Raw genomic sequence first — 13,075 nt, forward strand, 5'->3', positions numbered from 1 at the left:
ACATAGTATAGTAAGGCTTTTTTTGTTAAAAAAACGACATAGTATAGTAAGGATTTTTTGTTAAAAAACGACATAGTATAGTAAGGCTTTTTTTGTTAGAAAAAACGACATAGTATAGTAAGCCTTTTTTTTGTTAAAAAACGACATAGTATAGTCAGGCTTTTTTTGTTAAAAAAACGACATAGTATAGTAAGGCTTTTTTTGTTAAAAAAACGACATAGTATAGTAAGGCTTTTTTTGTTAAAAAAAACGACATAGTATAGTAAGGCTTTTTTTCGTAAAAAAAACAACATAGTATAGTAAGGCTTTTTTTGTTAAAAAACGACATAGTATAGTAAGGCGTTTTTTTTAACAAAAAAAGCCATGCTATACTATGTCGTTTTTTAACAAAAAAAGCCTTACTATACTATGTCGTTTTTTAACAAAAAAGCCTTACTATACTATGTCGTTTTTTTAAGAAAAAAAGCCTTACCATACTATGTCGTTTTTCAATAAAAAAAAGCCTTACTATACTATGTCGTTTTTTAAGAAAAAAAGCCTTACTATACTATGTCGTTTTTTTAACAAAAAAAGCCTTACTATACTATGTCGTTTTTTAACAAAAAAAGCCTTACTATACTATGTCGTTTTTTTTAACAAAAAAAGCCTTACTATACTATGTCGTTTTTTTAACAAAAAAAGCCTTACTATACTATGTCATTTTTTTAACAAAAAAAGCCTGACTATACTATGTCGTTTTTTAACAAAAAAAAGGCTTACTATACTATGTCGTTTTTTCTAACAAAAAAAGCCTTACTATACTATGTCGTTTTTTAACAAAAAATCCTTACTATACTATGTCGTTTTTTTAACAAAAAAAGCCTTACTATACTATGTCGTTTTTTAACAAAAAAAGCCTTACTATACTATGTCGTTTTTTAAGAAAAAAAGCCTTACTATACTATGTCGTTTTTAAAAAAAAAAGCCTTACTATACTATGTCGTTTTTTTAATAAAAAAAAGCCTTACTATACTATGTCGTTTTTTTAACAAAAAAAGCCTTACTATACTATGTCGTTTTTTTTAACAAAAAAAGCCTTACTATACTATGTCGTTTTTTTTAACAAAAAAAGCCTTACTATACTATGTCGTTTTTTAAGAAAAAAAGCCTTACTATACTATGTCGTTTTTTAACAAAAAAAAGCCTTACTATACTATGTCATTTTTTTAAGAAAAAAGCCTTACTATACTATGTCGTTTTTTAACAAAAACAGCCTTAATATACTGTCGTTTTTTTAACAAAAAAAGCCTTACTATACTATGTCGTTTTTAAGAAAAAAAGCCTTACTATACTATGTCGTTTTTTAACAAAAAAAAGCCTTACTATACTATGTCATTTTTTTAAGAAAAAAGCCTTACTATACTATGTCGTTTTTTAACAAAAACAGCCTTAATATACTGTCGTTTTTTTAACAAAAAAAGCCTTACTATACTATGTCGTTTTTAAGAAAAAAAGCCTTACTATACTATGTCGTTTTTTAACAAAAAAAAGCCTTACTATACTATGTCATTTTTTTAAGAAAAAAGCCTTACTATACTATGTCGTTTTTTTTTAAGAAAAAAAGCCTTACTATACTATGTCGTTTTTTAAGAAAAAAAGCCTTACTATACTATGTCGTTTTTTAAGAAAAAAAGCCTTACTATACTATGTCGTTTTTTTAACAAAAAAAGTCTTACTATACTATGTCGTTTTTTAAAGAAAAAAGCCTTACTATACTATGTCGTTTTTTTAACAAAAAAAGCCTTACTATACTATGTCGTTTTTTAAAGAAAAAAGCCTTACTATACTATGTCGTTTTTTAACAAAAACAGCCTTAATATACTGTCGTTTTTTTAACAAAAAAAGCCTTACTATACTATGTCGTTTTTAAGAAAAAAAGCCTTACTATACTATGTCGTTTTTTAAGAAAAAAAGCCTTACTATACTATGTCGTTTTTTAAGAAAAAAAGCCTTACTATACTATGTCGTTTTTTTAAGAAAAAAAGCCTTACTATACTATGTCGTTTTTTTTTAACAAAAAAGCCTTACTATACTATGTCGTTTTTTTTTTTTAACAAAAAAGCCTTACTATACTATGTCGTTTTGTTATAGTAAGGCTTTTTTTGTTAAAAAAACGACATAGTATAGTAAGGCTTTTTTTGTTAAAAAAAACGACATGGTATAGTAAGGCTTTCTTTAAAAAAACAACAACCATGAATAGTAAGGCATTTGTTGCAATCAAAGTATCGTTTAAGTTCTCTTGAAATGAAAGTAGTCGGTCCATTTAATAACATCTACATTAATTACGGATTCGGCTGTTTCCGTAGCAACGTCAGAGCACAGAAATGGCTAATGTTTCTTTATATTAGCCTTTGCAATTACTCTCCTAACTTTATGGGAAGAGAAAAAAAAGGAGTCAGAGCATGTCCTTGTTTGAAGTTTAAACATTTATCACAAATATTGGCAGGCAAGAACTCAGAGGCAGTCCACAAATTGTGAATAATTTACACTTAAATAATACAAAATACACATTCGTTCCCAACAGAAAAACTCAGTGCATGCAAAAAAAAAAATACAGTTGTTGACAATATCCCTGATTTAAAAGAAGATGCTATTTGAATGTAGCGTATTTTCTGGCATATAAGCCGCATCTGCGTATTTAAAATAAATGATGTTTATCGTTCATAGAATTTGTGCCCATATAAGCCGTACCCTCGATTATTTTCACTGACAAATACGGCCTATATGCCAGGAAATACGCCATCTTAAACAAGTATTAAGTGTAAAAATGCTACATGACAAAGTCAAAGTGGAAAAACCAGGTGGTAAAAAGCAAGAAAAACAGCCTACCAGGCATTTCTTTGGAATGTGGGAGGAAATTGGAATACTTGGAGAAAACCCACACATGGCTGGGGAGAACATGCAAACTCCAACACAAGTGGACCCACCTGGATTTGAACCCAGGACCGTCATGTGGCCTTAATAAAAAGGAAATGAATAAAATCGACTTACGCAATGAGAGACGTTTTTGTTTTTGAAACAATGATATCATTTAACCTGGCTGCGAAAAGTCGTTTTTGGGAAGGTCCACCCAAAAAAGGGCCAATAAAAAAGGTGACCAAAACACCAAACGTCACCCGCATTTTCACTTTGACTTTGATCCATCCGCAAGCCTTTAAAATTGAAGGAGGAGAAGAATAAAATAGCATCGGTCAGAATTGTGCGTCAAGGCAAGATAATGACTTCAATGTAATATTGACTTGTGTTTTGATGGTATCCAGCAAAATGTTACACAACTCCTTCAATCTGGACAAGCACTTCTTGGAAACGCCAACTTCGACGCGCGCCAAAACGAACACATACCAAGTGATAAGATAAAATAGGTGTTCGGACGTTTGGTGGCCGGCCAAATGGTGACAGAGTTTACTGTTGAAACCAGCTGTCAAAATTATATTCATGAGAGTTTAATATCTAAGTACTGTTGAAAACAGTAGATATTTAGATATTAAACTCTCATGAATATAATTTTGAGAGCTGGTTTCAACAGCAAACTCTCCGGCGACCAAACGTCCGGGCGACCAAACGTCCGGGCGACCAAACGTCCGGGCGACCAAACGTCCGGGCGACCAAACGTCCGGGCGACCAAACGTCCGGGCGACCAAACGTCCGGGCGACCAAACGTCCGGGCGACCAAACGTCCGGGCGACCAAACGTCCAAACGACCGGACACAGATAAAATATTATACAAAATCTGTTAAGATACAAGTGCATTTCTTCTTAAACTATCTTCAACGAGATGGATTAACGATCACGTTTGGATTTTGGACAAGAAATGGAACATTTTGGTCAGACGACAAAGCCAAGATGGATGGCGAGGACGATGATGGTACGACATTTTACCTCTAAGTGTCGCTTCTTCGAACTGGAGGGCCATCATCGGATTGAGAAGGTCACATGATGACAAAGTTCAAGTGGACGGCAAAGTGGCCTGAGTGAGGACTGAAGGGGGTCTTGGTCTTTCCCACAGGATTCTTCTCAAGTCCACAAGAAAGAAAACACACTTCAGTTCAAATGGCAGTTTTCTTTCAGCTACCACAGATGTGTTTCTCTGATCTCCGAAATGATGTTATTGGCCTTCTTGAGTGCCTGTAATTCAACAAAAAAAATGAAAAAATGAGTTTAAGAAAGGCATTTTGGACAGGAGGATGAGGAGGCGGAGCTACCTGAAGCATGAGGGCCACCTCCGTCCTCTGTTGCGCCGTGTCCTGCGACTCCACGAGCAGATCCTGGAGCAGTGTCTGCTTGTACAGTTGACCCACTAGCTCACTCTGAAGGTGCTCTTTGACAAAGTTGACCAGGAAGTGCATGACGGTCTTAGGGACGCTGCAAACACGCCAAGGAACGCAATTGGTTAACGTGTGGCAGACATTTTGCATTTTGGTTTGGCTAAAATCTTCCATATTTCCATGAAAATATTCAAACTTTATGAAGTAAATCAAACCTGTCTTGGATGGTCTTGCGGACGATGAGGAAGTAAGACTTGATGAGGCGTTGGATGACCTCGCAGTCCCGTTGTTCTTTGGAAGTCAGCTTGCGAGACACCGTCACCGCCTTCAAAATAAAAGATAAAGTAAGGTACATATACATTTCAACTGTCAGGAAACACCACGAGTATTCATTTTTAATACTACAACGATGCAGAAGCAAAACTCTCACGTATATTAATTTTTCCGCTGCGGGTTTGCGTGGTTTTTCTCTGGGTAATAACACATCTCAAAACATGCTAAATAGGCTAATTGTACACTAAACTATCCGGAGCTATGTTTGTATATGCCTCGTCTACTTGTGCCCTGCAATTGGCTAGCAAACAATTGAGGCTGCTGATTATAGTTGGCGAGGATAGGCTCCAGCACCTCCCAAAATCAACCCTAAGTAATTATAAGTGGTATGAAAAATGAATGGATTTCAATGATTATGGGTCTATGTGAGTGTCCTTTTGAATACTATTTGAAAAAGTGGCAATAATGAGACTTTGAAGGGTGCCGGAGTCCAGTTTTCGGCGACTGACCGTGTCCAGAAGGTTAATGGGCTGGCCTTTGGCGGGACTGGCCAATCCCGCGGCTTTCTCCTCGGCGGCCTTCTCGTTCTTCCAGCGCTTGTTGGAGTCTCCGGTCTCCTGATTAAAACGGGAAGGTAGGCGGAGCTTTGTCAGCAATAATAAATAGGGACGTTTTTATTTAATTTGTAGGATATTTAGCGCAGATAAATGAATATGAATAAAGCAGACATTTTGACAGACCTGCTGACTGTTGACGGAGGCGGAAACTTGCGCCGCGTCCGTGAAGTCCGGATGCTTGGTATTGATGTAAGCCAGCTCGATTGCTACTAAATTATGCACCTGGAAAAAAAAATGGCGGCCATCAACAAGACGGGATGGTCCATTATGAATGATGATAAAAAAAAAAGAAAGGGAAGTACCATTTCATTGGCGATTGGCAGGCGTTTTCGCAGGAGACCGGTCACCACTTCCACGATGGAATCGTGCAGTTTGGGAAATCTGAGAAGTTCCTAAAAAAACATCAACTCGTCAAAAATTTGATTTTCAAAGTCAGGGAGCGCTCCAGAAGATACCTGGTTATTATCAATATTATTATATTATTATGGTTTCTTAAGGTTGCAACAATTGAATACAATTTCAAGAGGACATCATTATCATAATTTATTGTTTTTACCGCTTAAACTGTCTCAAAACTCAAATTCCCACAATCCTTTGCAATTTAGAATCCGAAGATCTTAAGATGGACCTTTCAAAATTCAAAGTTTTCTGAAAAGGGAACCCCGGAGAGAGCCAAACACAGCTCTGGAGCCGCAAATAACTTATTTATCTATTCTATCTAGGTCTACAATGTCTTTTCCTGTGTCAGTTTTCCCCAGAGTATGGAGTAAATGAATACATTTTCATCTTATCTAAGTACCCGGCAGCCCGTTTCCATTACCTGTGTGCTGTATGAGGAGCAGTGTTGAATAATCCTCTGCAACTCCTCGTGGACCAACTCCACGCAGCGCAAACTGGGCTCCTCCAGACGCTTGATTTGTCGCTTGACCAGCAACTCGAAAGACACCTCCGGGACAAAGAGTGCCGGTCGGGGTCCCTGGGGAGAAAAAAACGCTCATTAAAGATGGCCCCCGTCTGACTCAAATACCGCAAGGAAGGAAACCTACGGTGGCGTTACGAATGGCCGTCAGGATATCCAGTTCGGAGAGTCCTCCCAGGGGGTCGATGGACTGGAGGGTGCGGCCAAAGGTTTCGTGGAAGATGTAACAGATGCGAGCGCCGCCGCACCTACCAGAGGGGGTTCAATAATTCAAGTTATAAAACCAAGTCATTTCGTAAGTCCGTAGGTTCAACTGTACTATGTACGACTATATACACATACACACGTTTATATAGATACACGCTGGAAAAAATGGTGGAAAAATATCATGTGCCGGGACTAATTTACATTTTTTTTCTGTTTTTTTTAATCTAAATCCTTAATTGTCATCATACACAGCTGAAAATAATGAAATTGATGGTGCTACTGTAAAAAAACTAATAGTTGACTCGCAGATGTACGTAAATAATGATAAGATTGAGTAAACAAAACACCAAACTGGAGAGCATTGAGCCGCTGCACCCGTCCGCGCCGCCATCTTGGATCAGTTGCAACTTGCTCATTTTTGATTGAACAGTTTTGACGTAAATCCGATTTTACTCACAGCTCAGAGGTTTGAATGTAGCGCGCCGTTCCCTCGATGGTGTTGCAGTAATCGCTGGCGAACTTGGTGACGATCTGCAGCAAGGTGGCGCTGTGGTCCTCCACCGGCTGCCCGTAGCCGTTGAGCCGCGCCTGGTACTGAGCGCTGAGCACCGTCACCCTCGTCTTCAGCTCCGGGAGACACTCGCGGATGTGGTGCATGAGTAGCCGGCTCAGCGTTTTGCCCAGGTGGCGAGAGCCGGCGCGGGAGGCCAGCGACGGGTACTGCCGCTGCAAGAAGGCCTGCTCGTCCTTCACGCAGTCGCCCATGCTCTTCTGAGTGTTGATGTCGTGTTGGCTCCTGCCGGGGTGGATCCGTCGGGTCGGAATAGGGCCGAGAAATCGGGAAGCGACGGCCCGGTTAAACAAACCTGTTGACCACCCCGATGATCCCTAGCCTGATGGGAATGACGCGACCCAGGAGCACCTCCAGGGCGTCGGTCCCGGCGTCCATCAGGTCCAGCTTGCTGACCACCAGCAGGGTTCTTCGACCTGGTGTGCCAGAACGGAATGGCGCGTGAGGAACGGAGACAAAAATATCTGATTCATTAGATGGAAAAGGAAAAAAAAATCTGATTCATTGGGCGGAAAAGGGAAATAAACTGATGTATTAGATGGAAAAGGGAAAAAATAGATTCATTGGGCGGAAAAGGGAAAAAAACTGATTTATTAAGTGGAAAAGGGACAAAAAAATCTGATTCATTAGGCGGAAAAGGGAATTAAACTCAGATTGATTGGGTGGAAAAGGGAAAAAAATAGATTCATTAGGTGGAAAAGGGACAAAAATCAGATTCATTGGGAAAAAAATCAGATTCATTAAGCGGAAAAGGGAAATAAATTGGATTAATTGGGTGGAAAAGGGAAAAAAATTCTGATTCATTAGGCGGAAATGGGAAAAAAATAGTTTGCGTGAGGATCTCGAGGGGGAACAACAAAACCCTTCATAAAACAACAGCGACGCATACATTGTGTAAGCCAATTAGCAACGAAAAAGAAGAAAAAGAAAAAATTTGACATTTCTCACCGTCCGGGTCGACCTCGCGAGCCAGTTTCAGGGCGTCCGAGGTGGCCAAATCCGAGTTGGCGGCGGACACGGCCAGGATCAGCGAGTTCGGATTGGAGATAAATGACCAGATCATCTCCTGTACTTGTGACTCGATGTCCTCGGGCTGGTCGCCGACGGGGACCTGATTCACGGCGAGCGAACGACATTAATGGCGGCGGCGTGCTCTTGCGTTTCGACGAATGGCTTTACTTTGGTGATGCCCGGTAAATCCACTAGGGTCAAATTCAGGACTTTGGGAGAGAAAATCTTGAGGTGTATGGGCTCAGGAGTAATTCCCTGATGGAGTTTAGAAAAACATATGTATTATATAAAAAAAGTACAGGTTTAAAAATACTTTTTAAAGTGCATTTGTTGTAGCCTTACTTTGTTGTTGCCAGAAGAACGTTCTGTCTCGGCTTCAATTTCTCGACGGATTTCACCAAAATCGGTGAAAACCTGGTAAAAACAAAAATAATTAAATTAATAAATAGAGTAACACATAGATAAGAACAACTGGAATGTAATTTTATGGTCAGTTTACCTGATTCTTGCAGTGCAAAAATGTTCCCCACTCTTCAGCTTTGACACCTAACCAGACCAAAATTGAATTAAATTCATAGTTTGGAAATACTCACATTATTTCTATTGTACTAGAGAAAAAATGCAATATATCAATGTACTGAAAGCAGAAGTAAGAAAAAGTAGAAATAAGACATGCATAGAAAAATTAGCAGAGACCTGCATAGTTGTTTTGTGCAGTTTGCTTAACTCCATTTCCTAAAAAGCGTGATGTTAAAAAAAGAAGAGTGAAAAAGAACATGTTAGTCAAGGCCTTTAAAAAAGAAGTCTCAAAGAGTAACAAGTTAAAATCAAAATGTCTTATTTGAGACCATTTTCCGTCTTGAGTCGCTCCTCTGGAGGCGCTACGTTAACGAGCTGCAGAACCAGCGGTCGTCGGGTGACGATCCCGGAGCCCCGGGGCAAGAAATCCCGTCCGACCAGGCTCTCCAAAACCGAACTCTTGCCGCTACTCTGATAGGACAAAAAGTCAGACATGCCATAGTGACACTTCACCAGCAACACCCAACCAGTCATTAATTGAAAGTACTACAGTCATACTTTTACTCACCATTTGTAATTTTAATATTACGAAACCCATTGACATGCCTCAACATATGAATCAATTAGAAAAAAGATCCCCCTGAAGGTAAATGCATTTCTTGTATCCGTTATTTTTAAATCTCACTATACTTTTATAATAACAATAAAGGCATTCAATTCAATTTGAAGTTGTTTAGATGTTTGTATGCTAACGTTAGCTTCCTCCCTACTGCACGAATAGAAAATATTTTTGGTATTCATTTTAATACATTAATAAATTCCATTCTTAACATTTTATTACATTTTTGTCTGTTTCTCTCATATTTCGTACATTAGGACACTTTGATCATTATTAAAGGATTTTGTTGGTAGTTTTTTTAGGACAAATGACAGAATTTACATATAAAGTACAGTACATATAAAGTACTGCCCTAGTTGCAAAAAAACGTTACAGAATCAATTAGTTTCGTAAGTAGATTTATGGAGGAATAATGTTAGTAGCAACAAACCTGAGATCCAACCACGACGATCTGGGGCAAGTGAATGATTTCCGCACCCACGGTGAGGAAAACCTCTTGCAAACGGTTGATGGTGGGAATCAGGGTCTCCATCTTGCCGGTCCGGACTCACTGTGCTGGAAGGGGAGGAAAATTAGACTTCCGAAAGCAAGCAAAACGCGCATGAGTGAAGGCAAGCAAGAATTGATGGCGGAAGGGGAAGTGGTGCTGATGAGAGCCTCACACGAAACGCCCTGCCCACAAACCAGACCCAACACACGGAAGATAAGAAACGCTATACCTTCATTTTTTTTGCATTAAAAACATGTCAGGCGGTTTCAGCAATACGGAAACTCACCCAACGTCAATATGACATTGCTATTATTCCACCAAATATGACGGTAAAAGGCCTACGAACGTTAGCTAGCTGCCCGCCGAATACAGGAAGTGTGTGAATGTTAGCATTGCGGCTAGCCGCGGTAATAAACAAGCTGGTCGTTGACTTACTGTCGTATAACGTCAATATCCCTTCTCATCCGTCGTGTTTATCCGTCATGGTTCGTAGGGGAGCACACACAGAGTAAATATATTCGTGTTTTGCCTCGAAACGTCAACCAAAGTCGGCTAGCGAGCGGTAAAGCAGTTGGGCGTCGATAGGCGGATGCCTACGTCTTCTTCGTTCATCTGATTGGCTGGAAAACAGGAAATACAAACATAGGGAGAATGCGATTGGTCGGCGTGTGGTGAAGCCGCGCCCCCAACATGCGTTTGCAATTAACCTACACATGAAATACGTCTTTGTAAACACACGAGGACACAGAAACATGTCTTATCTCGTTTTTTAATATCCAAGTATAAACAGAATATTTACAATTCAATTCATATGCATTTATTATCAACAAAGAAAATGCGCTGCCTCGTCTCTGAACAACACGCATCACCCGAACGTTGCAAATAAATATTGCCAGAGACCAAGTTGTGTTCCCTGGAGCTGTAAAACATAAGACCAACTCCATGAATGGTGCCTCTGTCTTGAAATATTTTCATTTTTGTCCCTCGACGTTACACAAGCATGAACGAGAGATAAGAGCAACTCTCTCCGAGAAGTCTTTAAACTCGCCCGGGGACCGGATACACTCAACACTAGAAGCGCCATCACGTTTGCAGCATCTTGAAAGATTATCACGAGGGAAATTTCGGGGGTGCTTCACCTTTTAGTCCATGTACGCTGAAGTGTCCATGCCGTCCACTTCGGGGTGAAGGAGCCTGCCGGCCAAGCGCTCGATGTCGTCCAAGCTGAGTTGTCGTAGCGAACGTTCGTAATCCTAAAAAAAAAAAAAAAAACGGAGTATAAATCACAGTTGTTTTTGTAATATGTGCAATTATACTCCAGAGACAAAAAGGCATTCTGTATTTCAGTGTAACTTATCTACAATATTTATATGAATACTTGTCTTGACTACTAAAAGTTATATTTTTTATATGGTGTGGTATGTAAAAAATCCATATAATTTTTCTGTACTATAGTACAGCATAATCCTTAAAAAAATAAAAAATAAAAAAAAACATGGAGTATAAATTAGATTTGTTTTTGTAATTTGTGCAATTATACTCCAGAGACTAAAAAGCATTCTGTATTTCAATGTAACTATTTCTACAATATACAACTTTTGAAAATATTTAGCATTTTAATGACCATGAATATTAAGTTATATTTTTTTAATGTGTTATGTAAAAAGATAATAATTTTCCTGTACTACAGTACAGCATAATAGACTTTTTTGGCAGTTAATTGAATTACTGGCCGAATGTGTACCTTAATCAGCTGTTCGTGGACTTTTGCAGCATCTCCGGGACTGAAATGTTTTGCAAGAATGGTAGATACACTCTGCCAGACTCCCCCTCGCGCTGCAACGCCGCTACCGCCGGCCGTCCCCGAAGCTCCGTTCCTCTCTCCCACGGGTCGGACCACCAGATTTAACTTGGCTTCTGGCCCAATGGAGTAGTCGCTCAGTCTGTGTTCATCTAAAAGGAGAAACAATGAGCGTTGTCAAGGACCAAGCGAGTTAACGGAATGGGTGCAAAGTTAATAAAAGCATACCTGATAGCGCTTTTCCCTTATAAAGCAACCTTTGCTGATTAGCCGGGATGTTGAGTCGTTCGGACACGAGCTCTTTCACAGTGGAAACTTTCTCATCTTCAGTCACCTAATAGAAGAATATGTGCATTAAGGTCAAATGACAATAATTTGGGGGAAATTGAAGCAGATTCTGACATGAAACATGAAAAAAAAATGCATTTGCAATGTTTTTTTTAATTATTGTACACGCATTCTTAATTTTTTTTCCCTACGTTTCATGTATATTCCCCAAAACATTGGTCGGGCAATCCTCTCGATTACAAATAATCACTGTCAACCTAGAATAGTTTATATTACATTAGATTAGATAACTTTAGTAGCAAGAGGGTGAGAATGCCGACACAGGAAAATACATTTTAGACATATATAAATAGGTAATAAATAAATATTTGGCCACCTATCGACGTCAATGGCCCTGGAATGTGGACGTTTACTGCTAAATCTCTCGAACACACAAAACAAACAAATTACTTGGAACTGCGAAAGAAAGTATTTAAATGCCCCGACTTGACTAGAGTTAGCTAGCGTCTTTGTCTTGCTTTTTTTTAACTCTCCAATAAACTATCGTGACGTAAACGGGTGACTACCACAATTTTGCGTATTTATGAAAAGTAAGCAAATCGCCACTACTTAAATTATCGGTCACGTTTTGAAAAAGCGTCTTAACTTGTGAAGGGACTCTTCTGAAACGATTAGCGGCTAGGCGGCTATACCGGTCAGTGTTAGCCGCCGTTAGTTCTACTTATCTCGGCACGTCACCAGTAGCCTAATACTTCTTTACTTACTTGTACACTGCATTCCTTTCCCTGCAACGGCTTCACAGTAAGAATCATTTTAAAAATATGAACCAATAAACGACACTTTCGGTGGAAATTGGGCAAGAAAATCTCCCAGCTAGTCTATGCTAAGGAAGACTAGGGCTTCTTCTTTTTTAACGACCAATGCGCTGTCGCTGCCTTGGAGCGCCCTCTGCTGGCCACGGTTTGTTACGCCACTTTAGTAAACTATACTACGTATTGGCCCGTGCAGTATTCTGAAGAAAAACATGTATAAATGATGTGTATTTGGAAAAGAATACATTATTTGTACGTAGCACGTGATGATTTTTAAAATGAAATGTAACATTCCTTATTGCGGCACATTGTTTTGGAATAAAGTATGTTTGATAAGAGTTAGATCAACATTCCAATCTTATTTTCTTAATGTCACAACACTAAAACTTTCCAAACAAGGCAAACAGCACCGAATGATGAACATAATGAGGTCCTAGATAAGCTCCGACACACCACATTGAGTAATAAAAGACCAAAATGACGATGTCCCACCTGGCCGTAATTGTTTATTACCTCCTGAAAATGGTATCCTTTTCTGAAAAGCCCATCTGACCCGCTCCCCTCTTTTTCTCATCTCATCTCATTTCGTCCTCCCAGACCGGCGCTGTGATCACGTGACTGGCCGCTACCATCTCAGTCCGGCC

The 13,075-nt window shown here is 39.2% G+C and overlaps 2 protein-coding genes across 4 annotated transcripts; both read right to left on the bottom strand.

The window, feature by feature from the left end:
- Positions 1-3,727: 3,727 nt before the first annotated feature.
- On the bottom strand, positions 3,728-10,119 carry LOC144195580 (dynamin-1-like protein). Of its 3 annotated transcripts, none has more exons than XM_077715310.1 (18): positions 9,966-10,119; positions 9,471-9,595; positions 8,751-8,892; positions 8,599-8,637; positions 8,402-8,448; positions 8,245-8,316; positions 8,071-8,157; positions 7,840-8,002; positions 7,187-7,307; positions 6,778-7,116; positions 6,241-6,361; positions 6,015-6,170; positions 5,497-5,586; positions 5,318-5,416; positions 5,087-5,194; positions 4,520-4,629; positions 4,242-4,401; positions 3,728-4,164 (listed from the first exon to the last, which is right to left on the bottom strand). In XM_077715310.1, the coding sequence occupies exons 2-18, from the start codon at positions 9,570-9,572 to the stop codon at positions 4,108-4,110; spliced, it is 2,013 nt and encodes a 670-aa protein (XP_077571436.1). In that variant the 5' UTR covers positions 9,573-9,595; positions 9,966-10,119; the 3' UTR covers positions 3,728-4,107. The 3 variants fall into 3 exon arrangements, with proteins under 3 accessions (XP_077571436.1, XP_077571437.1, XP_077571438.1); XM_077715311.1 differs by lacking the exon at positions 9,966-10,119 and adding an exon at positions 9,817-9,961; XM_077715312.1 differs by lacking the exon at positions 8,599-8,637.
- Positions 10,120-10,281: 162 nt separating this feature from the next.
- On the bottom strand, positions 10,282-12,573 carry ubl4a (ubiquitin like 4A). Its single transcript, XM_077715313.1, has 4 exons — positions 12,384-12,573; positions 11,560-11,665; positions 11,275-11,483; positions 10,282-10,783 (listed from the first exon to the last, which is right to left on the bottom strand). The coding sequence occupies exons 1-4, from the start codon at positions 12,429-12,431 to the stop codon at positions 10,673-10,675; spliced, it is 474 nt and encodes a 157-aa protein (XP_077571439.1). The 5' UTR covers positions 12,432-12,573; the 3' UTR covers positions 10,282-10,672.
- Positions 12,574-13,075: the final 502 nt, after the last annotated feature.

Source organism: Stigmatopora nigra, chromosome 4, assembly GCF_051989575.1.
Source record: "Stigmatopora nigra isolate UIUO_SnigA chromosome 4, RoL_Snig_1.1, whole genome shotgun sequence".
Lineage (NCBI taxonomy): Eukaryota > Metazoa > Chordata > Actinopteri > Syngnathiformes > Syngnathidae > Stigmatopora > Stigmatopora nigra.